This window comes from Callorhinchus milii, unplaced genomic scaffold (genome assembly GCF_018977255.1).
Source record: "Callorhinchus milii isolate IMCB2004 unplaced genomic scaffold, IMCB_Cmil_1.0 Scaffold43, whole genome shotgun sequence".
Taxonomy (NCBI): domain Eukaryota; kingdom Metazoa; phylum Chordata; class Chondrichthyes; order Chimaeriformes; family Callorhinchidae; genus Callorhinchus; species Callorhinchus milii.
Window position 1 is genome coordinate 403,357 of NW_024704784.1, and position 23,061 is coordinate 426,417.

Here is a 23,061-nt window from a genome sequence, read left to right on the forward strand (position 1 = left end):
TCATTCACCCTTATGCAAAGGGTGGTTTCAGAAATCTAAGTGTCATATAATAATAATAATCCTTGCATTTGATATGGTGCCTTATCAGTCTTTGAGACGTCTCAAACATATGAACTGCTCTCCTGTGACTGCGCAATTTAAACAAAAGTGCCTTCATTTTTTTCGGAAAACAGAAAAGTATTCTTTAGCTAATTTTTATCTCTTAAAACCTTTGCTAAAATCACAGACCATTATATCAAGACCCAAATTAATAGGGATTGATTTTCAAAAGGAATGGTTAAGAGTACAGTACTAAAGCAGACTTCAGAAAAAAGAAAGCAATAAAAGAACCTTAAAGGCAGAAAAAATAGAGGCAAAAGAAAAAAATATATAAATATGTATAGAATAAACTCAGATCAAAATTTCATGAATGCATCTACATAGTTTAAAAATGTATGGAGAGATTTTTTCTAAATGATTGCTTTGAAGTGTTTGGTTACAAAAAAACTAGAAGATACTGTATAAGAATCATGAGGGAAACATTGCACAAAGTCTTTCAAAGCAGGAGGAGAAATAAAATAACAAGTATGATTTTTTTTGCGTCAAGTGGCAATTTTGAAATTGTGACAAATTATGTGCATTAACGGAGTTTGCTGTTCTTCCACACTGTGGGAGAGAGGCATCAAAATTCTGAAATGACAAGTCATTGGAACTGTCAGTTTGGTGACCTTTTCCATTTAAAAAAATGGAAAAATAAATACCATTTTTCTTCCCTCCGAATAAACATAATGCACAATCTTGGAGAAGTTTAATTCCTCATCAGTGTACTCACTGCACAGTCCTACCGGCCTCTTCATTTTTGCAAATGTTAAGTATAATACAAAATAACTCGATCATTAGAGGAAAGGAAATAAGAGGTTTTTTTTAAAAATAGGACTGTACTTAAGCTACAATCATACAATTTAGGACACATACACAACGTAAAGAAACAGCAGTGGTTACAGAATGGATGATATCTCTTCTGAAAAGTACAGGCTATAAATACTTTAGCGATGTCTTTGATTTGAGTGGATTGATGAATGGGCAAATTTTATAAAAAATATTTAAGAAGTCAAAGCGATTAAAAACAATCTGTATCTGAAGCTACTGCCAATTAATAAATATAAAAATTGTTATTGGAAAGAGGCATATTTTTTTTTAGGCACAAGATGATTGAACAAGGTGACACAAATCCATTTTAACAGGGGACAGATGTCAGTGCTGGATAATAGCCATCCTCTTCTATCTCACCAATTGCCCAACCTTCACAAGCAAGCCACAACACGGCGAATGTCAGTGGGATTTTGATTTGCGGGGCATTATAACTGAACCTGTTCCTAACAATGTGTGTGGGAATTAAAAAGTTTTGTTATATGAATGCTGTAAGTCTCCAGAGACCAACAAATAAAGTGAGCTTGGATAGGAACACATTCCACGTTTGATGGCTGAAACTATCAGAAATTGATCAGGTTGCAACTACGATGCCATCAAGCCCAGCTTTATGTTCATGGGTTTCAATAACTTGAAAAACAAGTGTAAAATGCCCCTTAAATGGATTTCCAGGCAAAGAAAAGGTTGCTTGGAATCCCCAAAATGGATGGTGGGAGACAGAAGGAAGAAAGTTAAGGAAAACATTTTCAAGTTATAAAATAGATTTAAAGTAGCAAAAAATAGGATAAGAAGAAATTAGGACTGAAGAAAAAGGGGCGAAAAGCTGAGAGAGAAAAGTTAAAAATTTCAATACTTAATTAAAATTGTATTTTAAGGTTGACAATTGGGGTCAGTATTATTATCAATAGTACTATTGATATTTCAATGATTATAATAGTAATTGTTTCATCATTACAGAACACAGGCTGAAGTTTCCATGCCAGTCAGCAAGCAGGGACTTCCCTGGATAATCTGGCATTCAAAAGGTTAAACGTAGCACTGGAAGAAAGAAATGAACTACAAAAACTACTTGGACAGGAGAATCCATCCACTGACAATGTCATTAATACCTGTAAAAACAGATTTACTGTCTAGTGAATCAATGGTTCACAGTAGATATCATAAAAAAAATCTACTAGCATGAAAAAATGTTTTCAAAAAAGTGCCATAAGAACAGTTCTGACAATTAACTCTATGTGCTTACTCTTAGGGGAAGTGCATGTATTGAGGAAAGAAGTTACAGAACAAAATGTCATCCATGTAGGTTTTATTTTACAGCTATCACTTTTATGTTGGGAATTATGGTACAAGCATTTCCTGAACACTGCTGCAGCATTACAAATATGCTGTGGGTTCGTGGATTTCTCTAATTCTACTTTAAATATACCAACTTGCTATTTGTTTTTGACAGTACAGACGTAATACAACATACGTGTGAAGCAATAAGGCTATTTTTTCAGAAGAATGTATCAAGCTCTCAACAGTACAAGAGCAGAATATAAATTCTCATAGTTGAAATATTGCCAATGAATTATGAAACTGGGAAACATTGACCTTGGCCTTCAGGTATCACAAGTCATTCTAGTAAACCTTTTTTTTAAAATAGCCTCTAGTGCATTTTCTTCCAGCAAAACTAATGTATGAACTGTTATTTTCACTATTACATTTGAAATAAATATTCCATGCATCACTTTAATACAGATTGTCAACAGGGTTAGTAAATATTGATTCATATTTTTCCTTATTATGGATGAACGTAATAAATGTACCTACCATTTGCAGATAAGTGGACATGTCTTGCAAATTCCTTGTCTATCTCACAAAAAGCTTTGGTCAGCACCTTTTCCAGATTCTCCTCTTGTGAGAGACATTGTCTAAATAGGAAATAATAAACATTACTTCTAGTTATAAAATGGTAGTCTGAAATTTTGCTTTCTTTAGACAACATGAATCATAGTTTTACTGAAAAATCCACAGATTTACGATTTCATCCAGCTACCAGCACAATGTAGCAATAATCATCTTGATTCTAAAAGCAGAATTACATAGAGCATGAAAAATAGAGAGACATTCAAGTCATAATTAATTTGTTATTAAAACAAATTTGTCTACTATTAGAAGTCACAATGACAGTTTAATATGTCAAGAGTCAATTTAATTTGGTTCCAAAAAGATCGGCAGAATCAGGATATACCTAAAAATTTGTTCTCTCGTTGATGGGTCATGCTCTTGAGTTTACATCAACTCAGGGATTCCCCAAGCCTGTGTATTCTCTCACTTAATTCCTTCTCCACTTTAACAACCCGCTCTTCAACCAATTAATATGCGTTTACATTCATATTGATATTGCCTTCGTTCCTCCGGGTCTGGCCTCCTCCTCGTCCCCCGAGTCCTCCGCTCCACCCTCGGCGGCCGTGCCTTCAGCCACTATGCCCCGAGGCTCTGGAACTGCCTTCCTCACTCTTCATCTCGCTCTCTCCCTTCCCATTTTCAGGTCTCTGCTGAAGACCTTTCTTTTCGACCGTGTCTTTGGTCACCTTCCTCCCCCTCCCCCTGGCTCGGTCCCGGGATCTGTTATTGTAAAGCGCTCTGAGACACCGTCCGGCGTGGAGGGTGCTATATAAATCCAAGTTGTTGTGTTGATATTACTTCTCACATGTCAAAAGTAAACACAACTTGATTCCTTCCAAGTACAAAGGTTGCATCAGAAGATCTTTTCGATCCACCTTGACCTTTGAATGGGACAATGGTAAGCTGAGTTCTTCATACCTGTATTTTTCATGCCTCTCACAAATGTAAAGTTGTTAACTATTGCTTTTAATGGCTATCTTCATTGTTCAGAAGCTAATCTGGACCTCACTATTTTATCCAAAGTGCAATTCTCACATCTCAATTTCTAAAGAAGTTTGCTTGCCCCTTTTGTATCAATTTGTTTTTTCGATAAAAATACCTGATTTCCACACAACCTTTCAATGGCTGATTTAATATATAAAAAGTAGGTAGTTAACTAGTACAGGGCACACAATTTTAAAATACACCTAACACATAGGCAAGTAAAAACGATCTTATTAACTTTCATACCCTTAGAGTGTTATCTCAAGACAACTAATCCAATCAACTATAAGCTAAAAATTGGTGATTTATGGAGAAGGATACAATACCTTGCACTTTTAGGACCTTCCATGTGAAAGTGTCTCAGAGAAGGGAGATGAGGAATAGGAGAGGACTAAGGATGGAGCCCTTGGAGGTGACTGTGTTAGCATGAGATAACTAGTTATTGAAGAAGCTGTAGTGATCACGTTGAGACAGGAAGGATTGGAATCATGAAAGTGCAGTAGACCATGGTGCCTAGCCTATGAAGAAGGTTTTTTTTGGTCAGTTGCTGTCTGACACATGTGAAAATCTATCGCCATGCTTAAGAACACCAAACCACACTGGGAGTTCGCCATATATATATATATATGACACCTACAAATGGAAATTTCGCTGTGGCTGATTTAATATATAAAAAGTAGGTAGTTAACTATTACAGGGCACACAATTTTAAAATATACCTAACACATAGGCAAGTAAAAACTATCTTATTAACTTTCATACCTTTAGAGTGTTATCTCAAGACAACTCTAATCCAATCATCTATAAGCTAAAAATTGGTGATTTGAGAGGTACGTACACAATGTACTTTGCCATGTGCTTATCACAAAAATCTGCTGCTGCTGGTCCACCATGTCCATCATACACTGCAAAATACAGGACGTTCTCAGTCAGCACTCCAACTCTGAAACGGTCCTCATTCTCTTTCCGCTGACCAATCTGAGTAGTGCATCCAACGTTACTCAAGCTAACGTTTGGAATCGGTTTGCCATATTTTATGCTTGGTGGAAGTAGAATTGGCTCATCAATGCGGTTGTCCCAGATGCCAAAAGAATCCCAGGTTGTTTGACGACCACCACCTTCTACGTCAAAACGTGAAGCCCTGCGATCACTGGTGGAACTGTGGTAGATAAATACCACACGCTTGTCGTCCTGAAGCAGCCTTGAAGTCAGCAATGCTCTTCTTCTCACTTGAGAACCACCATATCTGCATAAGGTGATTAGTGCAGCTGTTGACATAACTTTATCCACAAAGATCAGAGGGATGAAGCTCGGTACAAACAAAATAATGATCCTTCCCAATTTATAAGCTGAAAGTCTAAAGAATGCAGCAGTTTGCAATTTAGATTTTCTGTAAGAAAAATGTAAAAGGATAGATTTAGAAGAAAAATACTTTATACTGCTCATTTCTAATTTCAAGTATCACAATATGCTTTGTTGATTTTTTTTGACACCAACTGAAACACAGGAACAATATTAGTGAAACCAGATACAGTAGTTACTATATAGCTTTTAGAAAACAGAGTCGCTGTAAAGATGGAAAGAAAACATCTGCTTAGCATAGATACTTAGGTACAGGTAGTTGTGGGATAAAACACCACTTCAGGATTTTGAACTCGTATAGTCTCAGCTAACGCTCCAATGCAGAGCACTGCATTGCTAGAGGTGCTGTCCTTCAGATAAGGTGAACAGGTAGATGGGAGCTCAGTTTGACTTTGAAGATCCCACTAAAAATTCTATTCAAAAGAGAAGGCACTTTCTCTAGGTTTTTCTGACAAACAATCTTCCAGATACAATTGGTCATTCACTTTATGGCCATTCGCTGAACATTGTTGTGTGCAAATTGGCTGCTCCATTAGTCAACTTGTTTATCAGCATAAAGGTGTTTTGCACGTTTTATGTTACGTTTATCTCATAAAAGTATTAAACAACTTGTCAAGTGGCGCTTTCTGCAAAAACATGGCACAGGAGTAATGTACAATAATATTCATCCTTATGTTTGGGATAGGACCTTTCACATGAGGAGGATATCTCAAAGCACTTCACTTGATGTGCTGTAAAGTGGTGTGACTATTTTGTGGGCGAACATAGCACCCAATTTGCACACAGCAATGTCCCACAAACAGTCAAGACGTGAATGACCAATTTTATTAGGGGATTGTTGGCCAGGACACGTTTCTTTTTGAATAGCGCCATGGGATTTTTAATGTCCATCTGAACAGGCAGACGGGACTTGATCTAACATCTCATCTGAAGGACGGCACCTGCAATAATAATAATCCTTGCATTTGATATAGCGGCTTAGCACATCGTTGAGACGTCTCAAAGCGCTTCACAGAATATACTGTAAAGTGGATTGACTGTGTATTTTTAAAATGAAACACAGCAGCCAACTCCACTGTGAAGAAACGGTACAATTTTGCTAAGCAAAGCTTATTGTCAGTAAAACTTGCCATTTTCCTACTATTCATCATTCTTTTACCTACTACATTTGTGTAGTATTATGTATGTACATATCACCCACACATTGCACAATTATAAGATTCGTATAGCAAAGTTAAAAAGTTAATATTTTCATAAAAAAGGAGCTGGTGTGATTGCTAATATATTTTTGTCCTCATTTTTTGGAGACTGAAGAGTAATTTCCCAGTTTTATGATCAGCTCAGGTCAGTCTGAGCTTAATTGTTTATGTCTACATAATCGGTGTATGCCCGAGAATAACCCTGCAATGATCTGTGATTTATCGCAACCAATAAAGGCGCTACTGTGAGGTCATTCAATAAAGATTAGCTAAACAACATTCAGAAATTGGTGATAGAGGTCATAGGCAGCAACGCAACAAGATTACATTTGTATAGCGCCTTTCATGTCGGGAGGACATGCCAAGGCGCTGAACAGAGTACAGCATTTCAGACCTGAGCTGGGATCGGGGGGCGGGGGGGAGAAGGGAGGGGAGTGGAAGGGGGTTGACCGAAGGCATGGTCGAAGAGGAGGGTTTTGAGGCGGGACTTGAAGGAGGCTAAGGAGTGGGTGAGGTGGAGTGGTTGGAGATGGAATTCCAGAGGTTGGGAGCAGAGTGGCTGAAGGCTCTCCCGCCAATGGTGGGACGGGTGGGTCGGGGGTCGTGGAGCAGGTCAGAGCCGGCTGAGTGGAAGGAGTGGACAGGTTGGTAGGGGGTTAGGAGGTCGCAGAGGTAGGGTGGGGCGAGGCCATGGAGGGCTTTGTATGTGAGGACCAGGATCTTGAACTGGATCCTCTGAAGGATAGGGAGCCAATGGAGTCGGGCGAGAATGGCGGAGATGGGGTCACGGAGTTTGGTTCGGGAGAGGACACGGGCTGCAGAGTTCTGGATTATCTGCAGCCTGTGGAGGGAGGAGTTGGGAAGGTCGACAAGCAGGGGGTTTGCATAGTCGAGCCTGGAGTGATGAAGGCATGAACAAGAGTTTCAGTGGTCTGAGGCTGCAAGAGAGGAATGTGTGTGGAATAAGCAAACTTGACTAAGGCTTCGCCCTGCCCAGGAATCGAATGCGGGTCCACTCGCTTGCGAGGAGATGTCCTGATTTAATCTAAACCTGAAGTACTAATAGGCCAATACACACTAAATTTTCATTTTTACAACATTCAGTAATGAAACAATGCTTCTGTGCACCTCTCACTGAATCACGTGGACAGCAGCACTGTGAGGTCTCGGAACAAGTAAAATAAAACAAATATCAACCTCCTGCAAAATCAAAATAAAACTGAGTTCACTATCGAGACATGTAATTTTGGAAGAGTGTTAAATGGCTGAGGTGCCAATTTTTGAATGAGTCATTAAAGGTTTCACATTTCCATTAACAACATTTCTACTTCTAGGAGTAACTATTTCTAATTGTTGCAGCGTAGTTGAATGAGAATTAAATAATTATGGACAGTTTAAACAGTTTATCCTGTGGATGACTGCCCCTTTTAACTAGGTGAAGCCATCTTTTAGTCAGACAAAAGACGGTTTATACTCCGATGAATCTTCACCCACTCCTTACTCCATTCTACAGGGTGACCAAAAAGTCATGATACCAATTATTTGAATAATAATCACTAAACATATATATATATATAATTTCTTTAAGCCTATTTAGACATTGTGATGGTGTCAGAAATTTTTGGTCACCCTGTATTTCCTTCTCCCTCATGTGTATATCTAGCTTCTTCTTAAATGTTTCTATACGAACTGCTTCAACTACCGTTTTGGGCATCAAATTCGACATCTCACTTCATTTATAATTCATTGCATTCTGTAAAGCACCCTGAGATGTTACTTTCACATGAGAACTACACGCAGAACATTATGTAGAATGATACAGAAAAACTTTGGTGCTTTTTGCTTCAACCAAGCTTCTGGCAGCGAGTTCCACATTTTCACCACCCTCTGTGTGAAGAAGCTCAACAACACACCAAAATGACATTTATAGAGCACCTTTCGCATTGGGAGGACGTCCCAAAGCGCTGAACATTCCAGGGGTTGGGACCCGAGCATGGAGTGGGGAGGTGTAGGGGTGAGGGAAGGCAGAGAGGTGGGAGGGCGACCAAGGGCACGATCGAAGAAAAGGGGCTTGAGATCGGCCTTGAAGGAGGCAAGGAGGACGCGAGGCGAAGGGACTGTTGGATGGAGTTCCAGAGTGTGGGGGCAGAGACGCTGAAAGCTCAGCCAGCGATGGGAGGGCAGGTCAGGCGGAGACATGGAGCAGACCGGAGCCCGCTGAATGGAGGGAGCGGGCAGGTTAGTAGGGAGTCAGCAGGTCAGAGAGGTAGGAGGGGGCAAGGCCATAGATGGCCTTGAAAGTGAGGACGAGGATCTTGAATTCGATCCTCTGAGGGTTGGGGTGCCAGTGGAGTCGCGCGAGGGTGGGAGTGATGGGGTCACGGAGCCTGGTGCGCAAGAGTAAAGGAGCTGCGGAGTTGCGGAGGCGCTGGCGCGAGCCAATCAAGAGGGCCTCGGTCTTGCTGACTTTGAGTTGGAGAAAGTTGTCCCTCGTCCAGGACTTGATGTCGGACAGGCAGTCATTCAGGACGCCAGCAGTGCTGGAGTTGAGGGTGGAGGCAGAGAGATAGAGTTGGATATCATCCACATACATGTGGAAATTTACCCCATGTCTGCGGATGATGTCACCAAGGGGAAGCATGTAGAGGGTGAAGAGGAGGGGACCGAGGACAGAGCCCTGAGGAACACCGCACGAGACAGGGCGGGGGCTGGAGGAGAAGCCGTTTGCTGCGACAAAGTGGAGGCAGTGTGAAAGGTAGGACCTGAACCAGTCAAGCACAGAACCTTGAAGATTGAGGTGGGAGATGTGGAGGAGGATTAATGGTCCACAGTGTCAAAGGTGGTAGAGAGATTGAGGAGGACGAGGAGGCAGAGGGAGCCCTGATCGCACATGGTCAGGATGTCGTTTGTGACCTTGACCAGAGCAGTTTCCTTGCTGTGGGCAGCACGGAAACCCGTTTGGAGGGGTTCATAGAGGGAATGGGAGGAGAGGAAAGAGTGAAGCTGGGAGGCAACGGCTCTCTCAAGGACCTTGGACAGGAAAGGGAGGTTTGAGATAGGCCAGTAGCTGGATAGCTGTGATGGGTCAAGGGAAGGTCTCTTCAATGTGGGAGTGATGGTGGATGTTTTGAGGGGGAGGGAACAGTGCCAGATGACAGGGAAAGATTGATGATGTCAGCAAGTAATGGGGCAAGGAGGTGGAGCTGGGATTTAAGGAGAGGGGTGGGGATGGGGTCCAGGGAGCAGGTGATGGGCTTCATGGAGGATATGGTGGTGAAGACAGAGGAGGGGGTGACAATTTCAAAGGTGTGGAAGAAGGGATGGGTAATTGTCGGAGTGTGGGTGGGGGGTAGGGAGGGGGTGGAAGTTGGGAGGGCAGTGGCAGCTGAACGGATTCCTCGATTTTGGACTCGAGGAAGTCCAGCATTTTCTCGCAGTGGGAGTCAGAGGAAAGAATCTGCGAGGCGTGGCGGGGAGGGTGGAGGAGCTGGTTGGTGATGGAGAACAGGAGCCTGGGGTTGCCCTTCACCTCCAGGATTAATCTGGAATAGAAGGACGGTTTGGCTGAGGCAAGAGCGGAGTGGTAGGTTTTGTTGAGGTCCAGCCAAAAACTCGCTATCAGATCTATGACTGGCTATCGTATATTCCACCAGCGAGTGAAAACTGCCTGTCAACACCGTATCATTATCAAATCATTTCATAATCTTAAGCTCCTCTCTCAGGTCTCCTCTCAATTTTCCTCGTCTGCAGAAATGCTTTTGGTCACCTGGGTGCCTGACACAGGCGGAAATACATCACCAAAAAACACCAGAGTGCTCCAACCAAACAGAGTTGCATGCATCCCACCTATACAAGGAGGTGCATTTCCTGAGAGAGCTCAAACTATCAACTCATCTCTGGTAATATTCAGTGCACAAAAACAGCAACTTGCATTTATATAGCACACATCACACGGAGTAGCATCACGGATGCAGGAGTGGATGAAGGAGGAGAGCCGACAGAAGAGGATATCATGACCAACTACGTTCACCAAAGGCAGCACGCAGGAGGACAGCATTGAGAGGATGAGGAAGTTGGGGGGTGGGGGGTCGCTAAGATAAGTAATCTGTGAGACTTTAATGCTGCGGGAAAAGGCGGAACCGGGTCTGGAGGGGCTCGAGCAGGGAGGAGCGAAGGTGGGTAACAACAAATTGCATTTATCTAGTAGCGGGCCTTTCAGGGTGGGAGGACGTCCAAACGAGGTGCTCTAGCACTTTACAGGTACTACTACTACTACTAATAATAATAATAGCATTCCTTGCATTTGACATAGCGTCTTATCAGGTCGTTGAGACTTCTCAAAAACTCTTCACAGGATATACTGTAAAGTAGATTGACTGTGTATTTTGTGGGGGAAAACGCAGTAGCCAATTGCACAATTAAATTAAAGGTAATCTTGATTCCTCCCCTTCCTACATTGAAATAATAATAAGGTGGGAGGTGACAAAAGCATGGATAAGGCGTGGCCAGCAATGTTAGGTTTGAGGTATCTGTGACGGAGAGGGAGGAAAGGGACTTGATGTGGGGTAGGGTTGACAATTGGGGTTTAAACCCAATGTCTAAATTGTACACATGTTTAGCGAGTCTCAGGGATAGGCCGGGAAGGTTAAAGAAGTCAGAGCGGCAGATGAGAAGAGTGTTGACGGGAGCCAAAAAAGAATAGCTTCCGTCTTGTGCATATTCAGCTATAGAAAGTTAGCACTCATCTAAGACTTGAGACTGATAAGCAAGCAGACACACATCAGTGGACTTGGGGTCACAACTGAAGGAGGAAGAGTAGATTTGGGCATCATCCGCACACATATGGAAGTTGATGTTTGCAGCTGTCGATGTCTGCAGATGACATCACCAAGAGGCAGCACATAATATAATAATCCTTGCATTTGATATAGCGCTTTTCACGTCTTCTCGACGTCTCAAAGCGCTTCACAGAATAGACTGTATATTTGTGGGCGAAACGCGGCAGTCATTGCGCACAGCATTGTCCCACAAACAGTCGTGGATTGAAATGACCAATTTATTATTGTTTTTGGTTTTGGAGGGATTATTATTAGGCTCTGTGTGGAGTAAGGAAACTTGCCCAAGGTTTCGCCCTGTCTGGAATTGAACTCAGGTGTCTCGCGTGCAAGGCGAGTGCTCTAACCACTGAGCTACAGGACTCCATAAATGAGGAAAAGGAGGGGCGCCAAGAATAGAGCCTTAGGATACTTTGCAGGTGACTGTTTGGGACCTGGAGGTGAAACCGGTGGAGGAGACGAGAGGATACTCAAGTCAGTCTTGAAGCAGGAGAGCGGATGAGGGAGGAGAGGCGAGAGAAGAGGATATCACGAACAGGACTACGGAGTCCTGTAGCTCAGTGGTTAGAGCACTCGCTTTGCAAGTGAGAGACCTGAGTTCAATTCCAGGCAGAGGGCGAAACCTTGGGCAAGTTTCCTTACTCCACACAGAGCCTAATAATAATCCCTCCAAAACCAAAAACAATAATAAATTGGTCATTTTCAATCCACGACTGTTTGTGGGACATTGCTGTGCGCAATTGGCTGCCGCGTTCGCCCACAAATATACAGTCAATTCACTTTACAGTATATTCTGTGAAGCGCTTTGGGACATCCTCCCGACGTGAAAAGCGCTATATCAAATGCAAGGATTATTATTATTATTATAACTGCGTTCGCCGAAGGCAGCACGCAGGAGGTCAGCATCGAGAGGATGAGGAAGTGGGGGGGAGGGGGTGTGTGTGGGGGGGAGGGGGTGTGTGTGGGGGGGAGGGGGTGTGTGTGGGGGGGAGGGGGTGTGTGTGGGGGGAGGGGGTGTGTGTGTGTGTGGGGGGTGTGTGTGTGTGTGGGGGGTGTGTGTGTGGGGGGGAGGGGGTGTGTGTGGGGGGGAGGGGGTGTGTGTGGGGGGGAGGGGGTGTGTGTGGGGGGGAGGGGGTGTGTGTGGGGGGAGGGGGTGTGTGTGGGGGAGGGGGTGTGTGTGGGGGGGAGGGGGTGTGTGTGGGGGGAGGGGGTGTGTGTGGGGGGGAGGGGGTGTGTGTGGGGGGGAGGGGGTGTGTGTGGGGGGGAGGGGGTGTGTGTGGGGGGGAGGGGGTGTGTGTGGGGGGGAGGGGGTGTGTGTGGGGGGGGGGGGGGTGTGTGTGGGGGGGGGGGGTGTGGAGGGGGTGTGTGTGGGGGGGAGGGGGTGTGTGTGGGGGGGAGGGGGTGTGTGTGTGTGGGGAGGGGGTGTGTGTGGGGGGGGGGGGGGTGTGTGTGGGGGGAGGGGGTGTGTGTGGGGGGGAGGGGGTGTGTGTGGGGGGGGGTGGGGGTGTGTGTGGGGGGGGGGGGTGTGTGTGGGGGGGGGGTGTGTGGGGGGGAGGGGTGTGTGTGGGGGGAGGGGGTGTGTGTGGGGGGGAGGGGGTGTGTGTGGGGGGGGGGGTGTGTGGGGGGAGGGGTGTGTGTGGGGGGAGGGGGTGTGTGTGGGGGGGAGGGGGTGTGTGTGGGGGGGAGGGGGTGTGTGTGGGGGGGAGGGGGTGTGTGTGGGGGGGAGGGGGTGTGTGTGGGGGGAGGGGGTGTGTGTGGGGGGGAGGGGTGTGTGTGGGGGGAGGGGTGTGTGTGGGGGAGGGGGTGTGTGTGGGGGGGAGGGGGTGTGTGTGGGGGGGAGGGGGTGTGTGTGGGGGGAGGGGGTGTGTGTGGGGGGAGGGGTGTGTGTGGGGGGGAGGGGGTGTGTGTGGGGGGGAGGGGGTGTGTGTGGGGGGGAGGGGGTGTGTGTGTGTGGGAGGGTGTGTGTGTGTGTGGGAGGGGGTGTGTGTGTGTGGGAGGGGGTGTGTGTGGAGGTGTTTGTGTGTGTGTGTGTGTGTGTGGGGAGGGGGGGAGGGGGTGTGTGTGGGGGGAGGCGGACGCAGCAGCCAAATTGCACAATTAAATGAAAGGTAATCTCGACTCCCTCCCCTTCCCACATTGAAATAATTGCGTGTGTGTGTGTGTGTGTGTATATATATATATATATATATTTACATATATATAATTAGGATTTCCTGAGAGGAGGAATCACCTATTGCCTATGCGCGGCGCTGGAAGCTGCTCTCCCCGCCTTGGCCGGGGACGTCCGCCTGCCGTCCATTGCGCCCGTTTCCACTTGCACGCCGCAGGGCCGTCGTTTGTCGGTCGCCATCACCCCCCGCGAATCCATCGCCCTGCCGCTGACCGGGGGGGGACCGTTACATCGGGCCCTGCGGCCGCTCCACCCGCCCACCCACTCACTCACCCGCCGCCGCCGCCTGAAGCCTCTCCGAATGACAGTTGGCCAACGTCACCAACCGCCTCGCGCGCGCGCGTTCGCTCGCTCGCTCTCTCTCTCTCGCTCTCTCCCCACACCCCTCCCGCGCAATCAAATTGTTTCCGGGGCGGGGCTCCTCAGACCGTCGAGGTTTGCCCCCAACTTTGATTGATTGATTGATGGATGGATTGATTGATTGACAGGCCGCTAAGCCAATGGCGATGCAGGATCTGGCGAGGCACGGGCCAGGCAGCCAATGGGTCCCGCGAGCTGTGATTGACAGCCCTGATAACCAGTCACAAGCGCCACACGGGCGGTCGCCGGGGGTGGGGGGGGGGGGGGAGACAATGATCGGGAGCATTGTTAACGTTAGAGAATGATGGCGTTTGTTGTAACGCCACCCACAGGCTGCGTGGGGCAGTGGGAGGGAGTGGGTTGAGAGGCGGCGGCTGCCCATTGGCCACAGGAATTATGATTGACACGCCGGCTGGCCAATGAAGGAAGAGAGTGAGCAACGCGAGCCAGGATGGTGTCTGCAGACAAGAGTGTGTGTCTGTGTGTGTGTGTGTGTCTGTACAGATACAACGCAGAGCAGCTGATAGATAATGATAACAACAACAATAGCAATAATAATCCTTGCATTTTGATATCAGCGCCTCATCGCGGCTTCCGAGTCTTCTCAAAGCGCTTCACAGAAATATACTGTAAATCGAATTATAACCTGAAACAACCAGGAGTACAGGCACAATCGTAACAGTCAATATACGTTATACGTGTGCAAATCTATCTCCATGTTTCACCCACAAAATGCGCAGTCACTCCACTTTACGGGATATCCTGTGAACTCCTTTGAGACGTCTCAACCATACGATACAGTGGTATATATATATATATCAAATGCAAGATTATAACATATATAAAGCTCGAATCGTCCACAAAACACATCGTCACACGACTTTACAGTATAAATCCCGTGAAGCACTGTTTGTGACGATTTGACATGAATACAATAATGCCAAAATTATCATTATTAATTACTGTGTCAATCAATCGACACACGAGCCACTGCACGCTTTTCCTGTTTTAGCAACAATCATATTAGTCCACGGGCACATTATTGAATCCGAATAAGTTTACAGGAATGGTTCGCCGCCGAGCATGGTGAGAGAGGGCGCAGGCAAGTCAGTCATTGCGAAACTCTGCTCCTACAAATTAATGAATGAACTAATAACTCTGTAGAAATTAATATGTAAAAAAAAATAAACCGAACAAAACACGAACAAGTGGGAACTACTGGGTTCCAGTTGATTATTGGATAAAAACCCTTTCACTTTTGATGTCCTGAATGAATTCAATGTATAATCAATGGCCTTTAATGCAACAGAAGATGATAAATGGGGGAGGAGGAACAAACACACTTCACAGAGCTACACGTCCTTTCTTTCCTCTCAGGAAAAGTATACAGTAGCTCGTGTGTCAATTGATTTGATACAGTAATTCATGTAATGGGCTACACGACAGCACCCAACAGGAGCGATCTTACCCCCATCGAAAGGCGTATTTCGCACCACAGCAATTTCGAAAAGATCCTTCACAGCGCATTACTGTGCTCCCCCTCCTCTCTCTGTGTGTGAAACTGTGTGTGTGAGAGTGACTGTGTGTGTGTATGAGTGACTGTGTGTGAGTGCCTCCTGTGTGTGTGTGTGAGAGTGACTGTGTGTGTGTGTGAGTGACTGTGTGTGAGTGCCTCCTGTGTGTGTGTGTGAGAGTGACTGTGTGTGTGTATAAGTGACTGTGTGTGAGTGCCTCCTGTATGTGTGTGTGTGTGAGTGAGTGACTGTGTGTGTGTGTGTGTGTGTGAGTGCCTGTGTGTGTGTGTGACTGTGTGTGTGTGTGACTGTGTGTGTGTGAGTGACTGTGTGTGTGTGTGTGTGAGTGACTGTGTGTGTGTGAGTGCCTGTGTGTGTGTGAGTGACTGTGTGTGTGTGTGTGTGTGTGTGTGAGTGCCTGTGTGTGACTGTGTGTGTGTGAGTGACTGTGTGTGTGTGTGTGTGAGTGACTGTGTGTATGTGTGTGACTGACTGTGTGTGTGTGAGTGACTGTGTGTGTGTGTGAGTGCTGTGTGTGTGTGAGTGCCTGTGTGTGTGTGAGTGACTGTGTGTGTGTGTGTGTGTGTGAGTGCCTGTGTGTGACTGTGTGTGTGTGAGTGACTGTGTGTGTGTGTGTGTGAGTGACTGTGTGTATGTGTGTGACTGTGTGTGTGAGTGACTGTGTGTGTGTGTGTGTGAGTGACTGTGTGTATGTGTGTGACTGTGTGTGTGTGAGTGACTGTGTGTGTGTATGAGTGACTGTGTGTGAGTGCCTCCTGTGTGTGTGTGTGAGAGTGACTGTGTGTGTGTGTGAGTGACTGTGTGTGAGTGCCTCCTGTGTGTGTGTGTGAGAGTGACTGTGTGTGTGTGTGAGTGACTGTGTGTGAGTGCCTCCTGTGTATGTGTGTGTGAGAGTGACTGTGTGTGTGACTGTGTGTGTGTGAGTGACTGTGTGTGTGTGTGTGTGAGTGACTGTGTGTGTGTGTGTGACTGTGTGTGTGTGAGTGACTGTGTGTGTGAGTGTGAGTGAGTGTGACTGTGTGTGTGTGTGGTGACGGTGTGTGTGTGTGTGTGTGAGTGACTGTGTGTGTGTGTGTGCTGTGTGTGTGAGTGACTGTGTGTGACTGTGTGTGTGAGAGAGAGTGAGTGATTTGCGGGCAAACCCAATGTCTTTATTTACGTTACCACCTATACCTATATACACACACATATATATATACATGTGTGTGTGTGTGTGTGTGTGTGTACAGCCCTCCCGCACGCACACAGTCCTACCTCACAGCCGATCCCTCGCTGGGGCACCGATGCCTTTGACGGGGACGAGAGGATGAGAGAGAGATAGAGATAGAGATAGAGAGAGAGGTAGAGATAGAGAGAGAGAGAGAGAGAGAGAGAGAGCAGTGGCCCCTCTCACTGTGGCTGTAGCTGTTGCCCCTTCGCTGTGTGGCGCTGCGTTACGGGCGACTCGATCATTTTTACGCACTCTCTCTCTCTCTCTCTCTCTCACTCACTCATTCTCTCTCTCTCTCTCTCCTCCTCCTTTCCTTCCTCCTTCCCTCCCTCTATCTCTCCCTCAACGAACGGGGGCGGTGTGACTCGGACCAGAGTCTAATTCGACAAACTTCAAACCAATGAAGCAGAGCCAAGAGAGAGAGAGAGAGAGAAAGAGAGAGGAGAGAGAGGAGAGAAAGAAAGAGCCTTTCACATTCTTTCACTGCACTGCAATGTGTTAAAGAAAGACACTGTAACTCTTGTTTTAAGTTACAGTTCGCAAAATAACCTTCAGATAAGCGATGCAAACATGTTACCCTTTTCCCAGTGGGGAACTGTGTGGAAAAAGCAGCAACTTTCCAATTACATCTCAAGGTCAATTTATTACACACACACAATCCCTCCCCCCCCACCCCCCACCCCTCCCAATAATACACAATAGTTTTAAGATCTTTTATACCTTAGAGCTGCCGATAGAAACTTTATTATAATAATAATAATAATCCTCGCATTTGATACAGCGCTTTTCACGTCGGGAGGACGTCCCGAAGCGCTTCACAGAACACACACTGTAAAGTGAATTGACTGCATATTTGTGGGCGAACGCGGCAGCCAATTGCGCACAGCAGTGTCCCACAAACAGTCGTGGATTGAAAATGACCAATTTATTATTGTTTTGGGTTTTGGAGGGATTATTTAGAGACATTAACACACTTATAGATTGCCAATTGGGGAGATGCGTTACCGCACACCAGCGGTTTTCATTCATTCATTTTCTTGGTCTGGAAGCGTACAGGGGATTTGTTGTAAGATTGGGTCAGGAACGAGGAGGATGGGGAGGGGGTGCTGGGCTGGCCACGGGATATACCGAGCGAGGTGATATGATTCAAGCAACTGAGCAAGGAATCTGGAAATTCCAGGGGAAAGATTGGGGAAGACTGTGTTCAGTAGATCAATGAGTTCAATGTCATCGTCTGTACTTATGCAACATTTATGTAAACTCACCTCACCATCTCAACTCCTGCTTTCTGCGTTTGCCTTGGAAAAGATTTTCCTGATATCGCCGACCTCGTGAAATGTTTACGCACTTGACATGCTTTTTTGGGTACAATGACGCCTTTTCGGACCTCACTGGAGAGTGTAGCAAAGGGTTTCTTTTGAGTATTGGATACGCTTAAGCATCTTAAGCACGGTGATGCATTTCTGCAGTTGCCAAAAGGATCAAAATAAATGTGTTTTTTTGGGCAAATCAAATGTATGCAAAATCACCATGTGAGCTGCTGAATGTATTTGTTGTAGATATTTTTGCTGTGCAGTTTAATAAGGATCATTTATACTTTAACTTCAATATGCTCCACCTCAGAACTTAGAACTCATATAGTCTAGGCCGATATTCAATGCGGTGCTGGGGGAATGCTGCACTGTTGGAGGTGCTCATACCCGCTTTCATTACATTGAGGACTATGTAAATTCATTGCTTGTTGGCCTCCCCAACTCTTCTCTCCATAGGCTGCAGATCATCCAGAACTCTGCTGCCCATGTCCTCTTCGCACCCGGCTCCGTGACCCTATCACCCCCATCCTCGCCCGACTCCACTGGCTTCCCATCACACAGAGGATATAGTTCAAAATCCTGGTCCTCACCTTCAAAGCTCTCCATAGTCTTGCTTACCCCTATCTCTGCGACCTCCTAACCCCCTACCATCCTGCTCGTTCCCTCCACTCAGCGGGCTCCAGCCTGCTTCACGTCCTCCACCTGGCTCGCCCAACTATTGGCGGGCGGGCCTTCTGTCACTCTGCCCCTACCCTCTGGAACTCCATGCCATAGTCCCTCCATCTCGCCCCCTTCCTTGCCTTCTTCAAGACCCATCTCAAGACCCTCCTCTTTGACCGTGCTTTCGATTTCCCTGTTTCCCCCCCTGCCCTCCACCCTCCCCAATCCCGACCCCCAGCTCGGGTCCAAAACACTTACTTACCAGCGCCTTGGGACGTCTTCCCGACGTGAAAGGCGCTATACAAATGTAATTTTGTTGTTGTTGTTGTGCTGTCCATTGGATGAGACGTTAAACCAAGATCTCATCTCCCTGCTTAGGTGGACATTAAAGATCCCATGGCACTATTTGAAAATAGGAGGGAGTTACTCCTGGTGTCCTGGTCAGCAATCTACCAAATAAAATTGTTTATTAATTTCATGGCTGTTTGTCGCACCTTGCTATACACAAATTGCCTGTCACAATCACCCACGAAATATACACAATCACACCACTTTACTGTATAGCCTGTGAAACACTTGGTTATGTCCTCTTGACATGAAAGGTGTTATTTCAACTGTAAGGAATTTTTTATGTAGTTTTTCATCACATTATATTAACATAATTGTGGCAAGGCTGATATAAATTACTCTTCCCTGAAGTAGTAAAACACAAAACAAGGCAACATAGTCTTAAAATTAAATCAGTTAAAAGTGAAACCAGGATACATCTCATCATACAAATGGTTATGAAAATATGAAATACAGTGTTCTGGAAGCCCATTAATGCTGAATGAAATCATATGATTAAGAGAGAGGGTTATTAATGCTATAGTTGGAAACAAGGAAATAATCTGAATCTTTATTGTTCCTTGTTCATCAAATGAAATGGAGGGGTGGGGCTCATGGGCAATAGAAACACTGGCACGGACTAATGGGGCCCAATTATATGTTCCCCCATTTATCATTCTATGTAATTCTATGTCTCAAATTGCTTTGCAAAAATAACTTATATCAAGTGGAGGAACTGTTTTGGGGAATGTGGAGAAAAGGCCAAGAAAGAGAAAGATGAACTGGTTTCATGAACTAGTGAATGGCAGGAGCTGATTCAATGCAGCTCAAACGATGGAACAAGTCAACTGAGGTCCTCCCAGATATCTGGGAGGTGGAGCCTATGATTTAAGACAAGACAGATATCTGGAGTGATCTATATTGCTATAATTTATGAAAAAATTCAAATTCAAGAGAAAATTAGGTTGCTGTTTTCCAAAGAATTCAATCAAATATATGGAAGAGTGTTGGATTATTTCCATTAAATTGTACGTCTTGAATTTATGTTTCAACCCGGTGACCACTTTTCCCTTCTCCTTCTGTCTTGAAAACTTATTTAAATCTTTTTTCCCCTCAGCTAGCCCCTGCTTCCATGGTACTTTGCCAATTGACCATTTTTTGCGCCTTAACAGTGAATGTTGGCAGGCTATTTGACCACAGAGGACAAGGGGAGTGCAACCAAGCCCCATCCTGTCCTCAATTAACATCCACATATGATTAGCTTTCAGCAGAAGCCTTTGGATCTTAGTTACATTGGGTGAATTTTAATTGGCTGAAAATAAACAATCAATCCACTTTACAATATGTTCTGTGAAGCGCGTTGGGGCACCTCAAGGATGTGATAAGGCACTCTATCAAATGCAAGGACTATTATTATTATTTTACCATGCTAATTAGGGATGCTGAGACCCTCTGAAGAATTCCAATTGAGGCCCCAACTGGAATCATCTCAATCAGCACAGACGAGGATTTGAAGCTATGACTTCTTAGAAACCTTTCGCTGTGAATAAGTCTACGGCCTCAGCTGTCAAACATTCACAAAGCAGAGAGTGCCGGTTCTGCAGGACACAATCCCTACATCGAGCTCTCACTTGTTCGATATTCCTTCCAATCAGCAACATTAGTGGCATGTGCCACTACCTCTCCTCCCTGGCTGACAAGACCCTCATCCACGCCTTCATCATGTCCAGGCTCGATTATTGTATTGCCTGATTATGGCAGACAACCAAGTGCTTGGGAATGTGCCTGTGGAGCCTAGTGGGAATGCTGGTGATGGTCCCATGAAGCCTGTTGTGAGAGATAACATGGAACTGGCTGCAGATCCCTGTTTGCAGCTTGTGAGAGAAGAACTGAGCAGTCCAGTGAGCAGGGCTTTAGAGTAATTGAGCCTGGTGGTGTTGAAGACCTGGATGAGGTCTTCAGAGAGAAAGTTAGCTGCAAAGGTAGGTGATGTTGTGGAGTTGAGGGGAAACAGAGTGAATGAGTGCCTGGATGTGAGGTTTGACGGATATTTAAGGGTCAAACGAGACACTCAATAGAGTGAACGCACATGCAGATTGATATGTGGGGAGCACCCACTAAAACGCTTCATTTATTTTCCTCCTTCAGTTTCATGCTCTTGGCTTTGACATTTCCACGTCCACTTAGACATATTCAGTCTTCTTGCATGTTCAGGGAGCACTGCTCCAGCTTGGATGGTTAGTGACTACTTGTCTGACAAACAACTAGAAAATGTCCTTTCTTAGAATTGCTTATTTCTTTATACAAGTAACATTGTCTGTTAAATGAGAACCCTGCTTTGATTTGCTCTGTGTATTTTGCTATATACGGTAGAACCTCACTAATCCAGTCACTAAAGAGATTGGGCAAAAGTGACCAATTTAGTGAAGTGACCAGATTACTGAAACAGGTTGGGTGATTCAGGTCACTGATGCAATGTTAAAGGCATTGGTAATGGGCAAGGGTGATGAACATTCAACAACCATACTTCGCAATCTCATTAAAATAAAGGCATTGTCACATATAAAACAAATGCTATCATGTATTCAGCCTTACCTTTTGAGAAAAGTCTATGACTTTTGCCCTCCCTCACTGTTTTTGATTAAGTTCACTCTCTCACTTCAAGGACAACTCTTGTTTACAGCACTTACCAAGAATCGGCTGCAGGTGCTCAGATTAGGCCGTGGGCGCCGGGAGAAGTCGATTTACCATTCGCACAGCTTCCGCGATCCCAACACTCCTCGCGCCGCACATGCACGACCGGAGCCCACTCTGCCCACAGTAGCAGGGTCGAGGAAACAGCACGAGAAGCCCGAGCCTAACACACTGTGTACAAGTTAGTAGTGGGGGCGGGTATTGTAGCGGCCGCAATCAATGACCGTTGTCCTGAATAGTGAGGTGCCCGGTTTACTGAAGCAGACAGACAGTTTATATTTTAACATTGACAATGAAAGGGACTGTGAAAATGTGCCTGCAGTTGTGAGCTGGCTGGATTACTGAGGTGACCGCAAACCGGGTTTCTACTGTATAGCTTTACATTCACAATTATGTATCAGTCTTAGTTCCAGCCCATAATTCACCCATGTGTGCAAACGCCACTTTAGTCAGATTGCTGACTTTCAATGCTATAATAATTTTTTATTTTTAAAAAAAAATTATATAAATTAAAATAATGTGGTCACTCAATCCACAACTGTTTGTGGGACACTGCTGAGTGCAATTGGCTGGGCTGCTGTGTTTCACCCTCAAAATACACAGCCAATTCTGTGAAGCGCTCTGAGACGTCTCAACAATGTGATAAGGCACTATATCAAATGCAAGGATTATTATTATTACTACACACTGTAAGATTTGTAGTGGAGTCTATCAGGTAACGAAGTCCTATTGTAAATAAATATTGAAAAGATCTAGTGATTGGTGCCCAATAGACCCCGGTGAACCTAAAGACATTTCTTTGTACAGTAAATTAATATTCCTTTAACTAAGATAGTTTACTAAGATATTTGACTCATCATCTCCAGTGATTATCTGTTTGGCAACTTGGCAAGCAGTAAAAGAGACAATGTTGTGGCTGTTCTGCTGAGCGATTGTGTGAATGGGCGCAAAAGTGCATTTACTTTACGATTTTAACCATCCTTTCAAACAAATGCTGTTCCTCGTGTCCCCAATAAAAATTAAAAGAAATACATATGTTTCAGATGTTTCCAAGCAAAGTTTTGGAGTACTTAGAAAGTGCGTCCATATGGAAAGAAATAATCCAAAGACAGCTGAGGGTCATGGTTCCTGCAGCAGAATGGGAGTCCAGCTGTACCTCCTCTCAGTGGGTACATACTGTACTTGACTGTCTCCCAACCAGAAGAGTTTAAGCCAGGAGCTTGTGATCTGCTTGTGTTTGGCATTGAACAGATGACCGCAGTCACAGCCAGTTGGAAACGTATCAGCGACGTAAATAGATTTCCCATTAGTGGAATCATGTGGAGATTTGGACAGTGCATGTTTTAGTACTGAATATGATTATCATCTTTTGAAGTAAATATGTCCCTACTGTAAAGCATGCGTTCTGTTTAGCTTGTTACCTAGCTTTAACAGTTAGCTTCACCTTTTTTCAGTTCCCCTCTCTCTTTACACAATTCTCTGTTGAAAGGGAGAAGAGGAAGGAAATTATCTTTCTCGGTATTCCTCTACAGCCATACTCTATAAACCCATTGCTCTATGATTCCGGTCAGAGTAACTCACTAACCAATTTCCATTCCTCCTTGTAAGAAAAC

At 45.2% G+C, this 23,061-nt stretch overlaps 1 protein-coding gene across 4 annotated transcripts in view; it reads right to left on the reverse strand.

Annotated features, from left to right (window-relative positions):
- The window catches only part of ppm1kb (protein phosphatase, Mg2+/Mn2+ dependent 1Kb), a 32,534-nt gene extending 15,937 nt beyond the window's left edge, over positions 1–16,597 (reverse strand). Inside the window, exons 1-3 of one of the 4 annotated variants that reach the window (XM_042345366.1) lie at positions 16,499–16,597; positions 4,622–5,173; positions 2,722–2,822 (exon numbers count right to left, since the gene is read on the reverse strand). In XM_042345366.1, coding sequence (XP_042201300.1) covers positions 2,722–2,822; positions 4,622–5,061 — 541 coding nt within the window. In that variant the 5' untranslated portion in view covers positions 5,062–5,173; positions 16,499–16,597. Of the gene's footprint in view, positions 1–2,721; positions 2,823–4,621; positions 5,174–13,409; positions 13,513–13,622; positions 13,746–15,177; positions 15,252–16,498 lie in introns of those variants that run through there. The other 3 variants (XM_042345363.1, XM_042345364.1, XM_042345365.1) reach the window with 3 other exon arrangements.
- Positions 16,598–23,061: the final 6,464 nt, after the last annotated feature.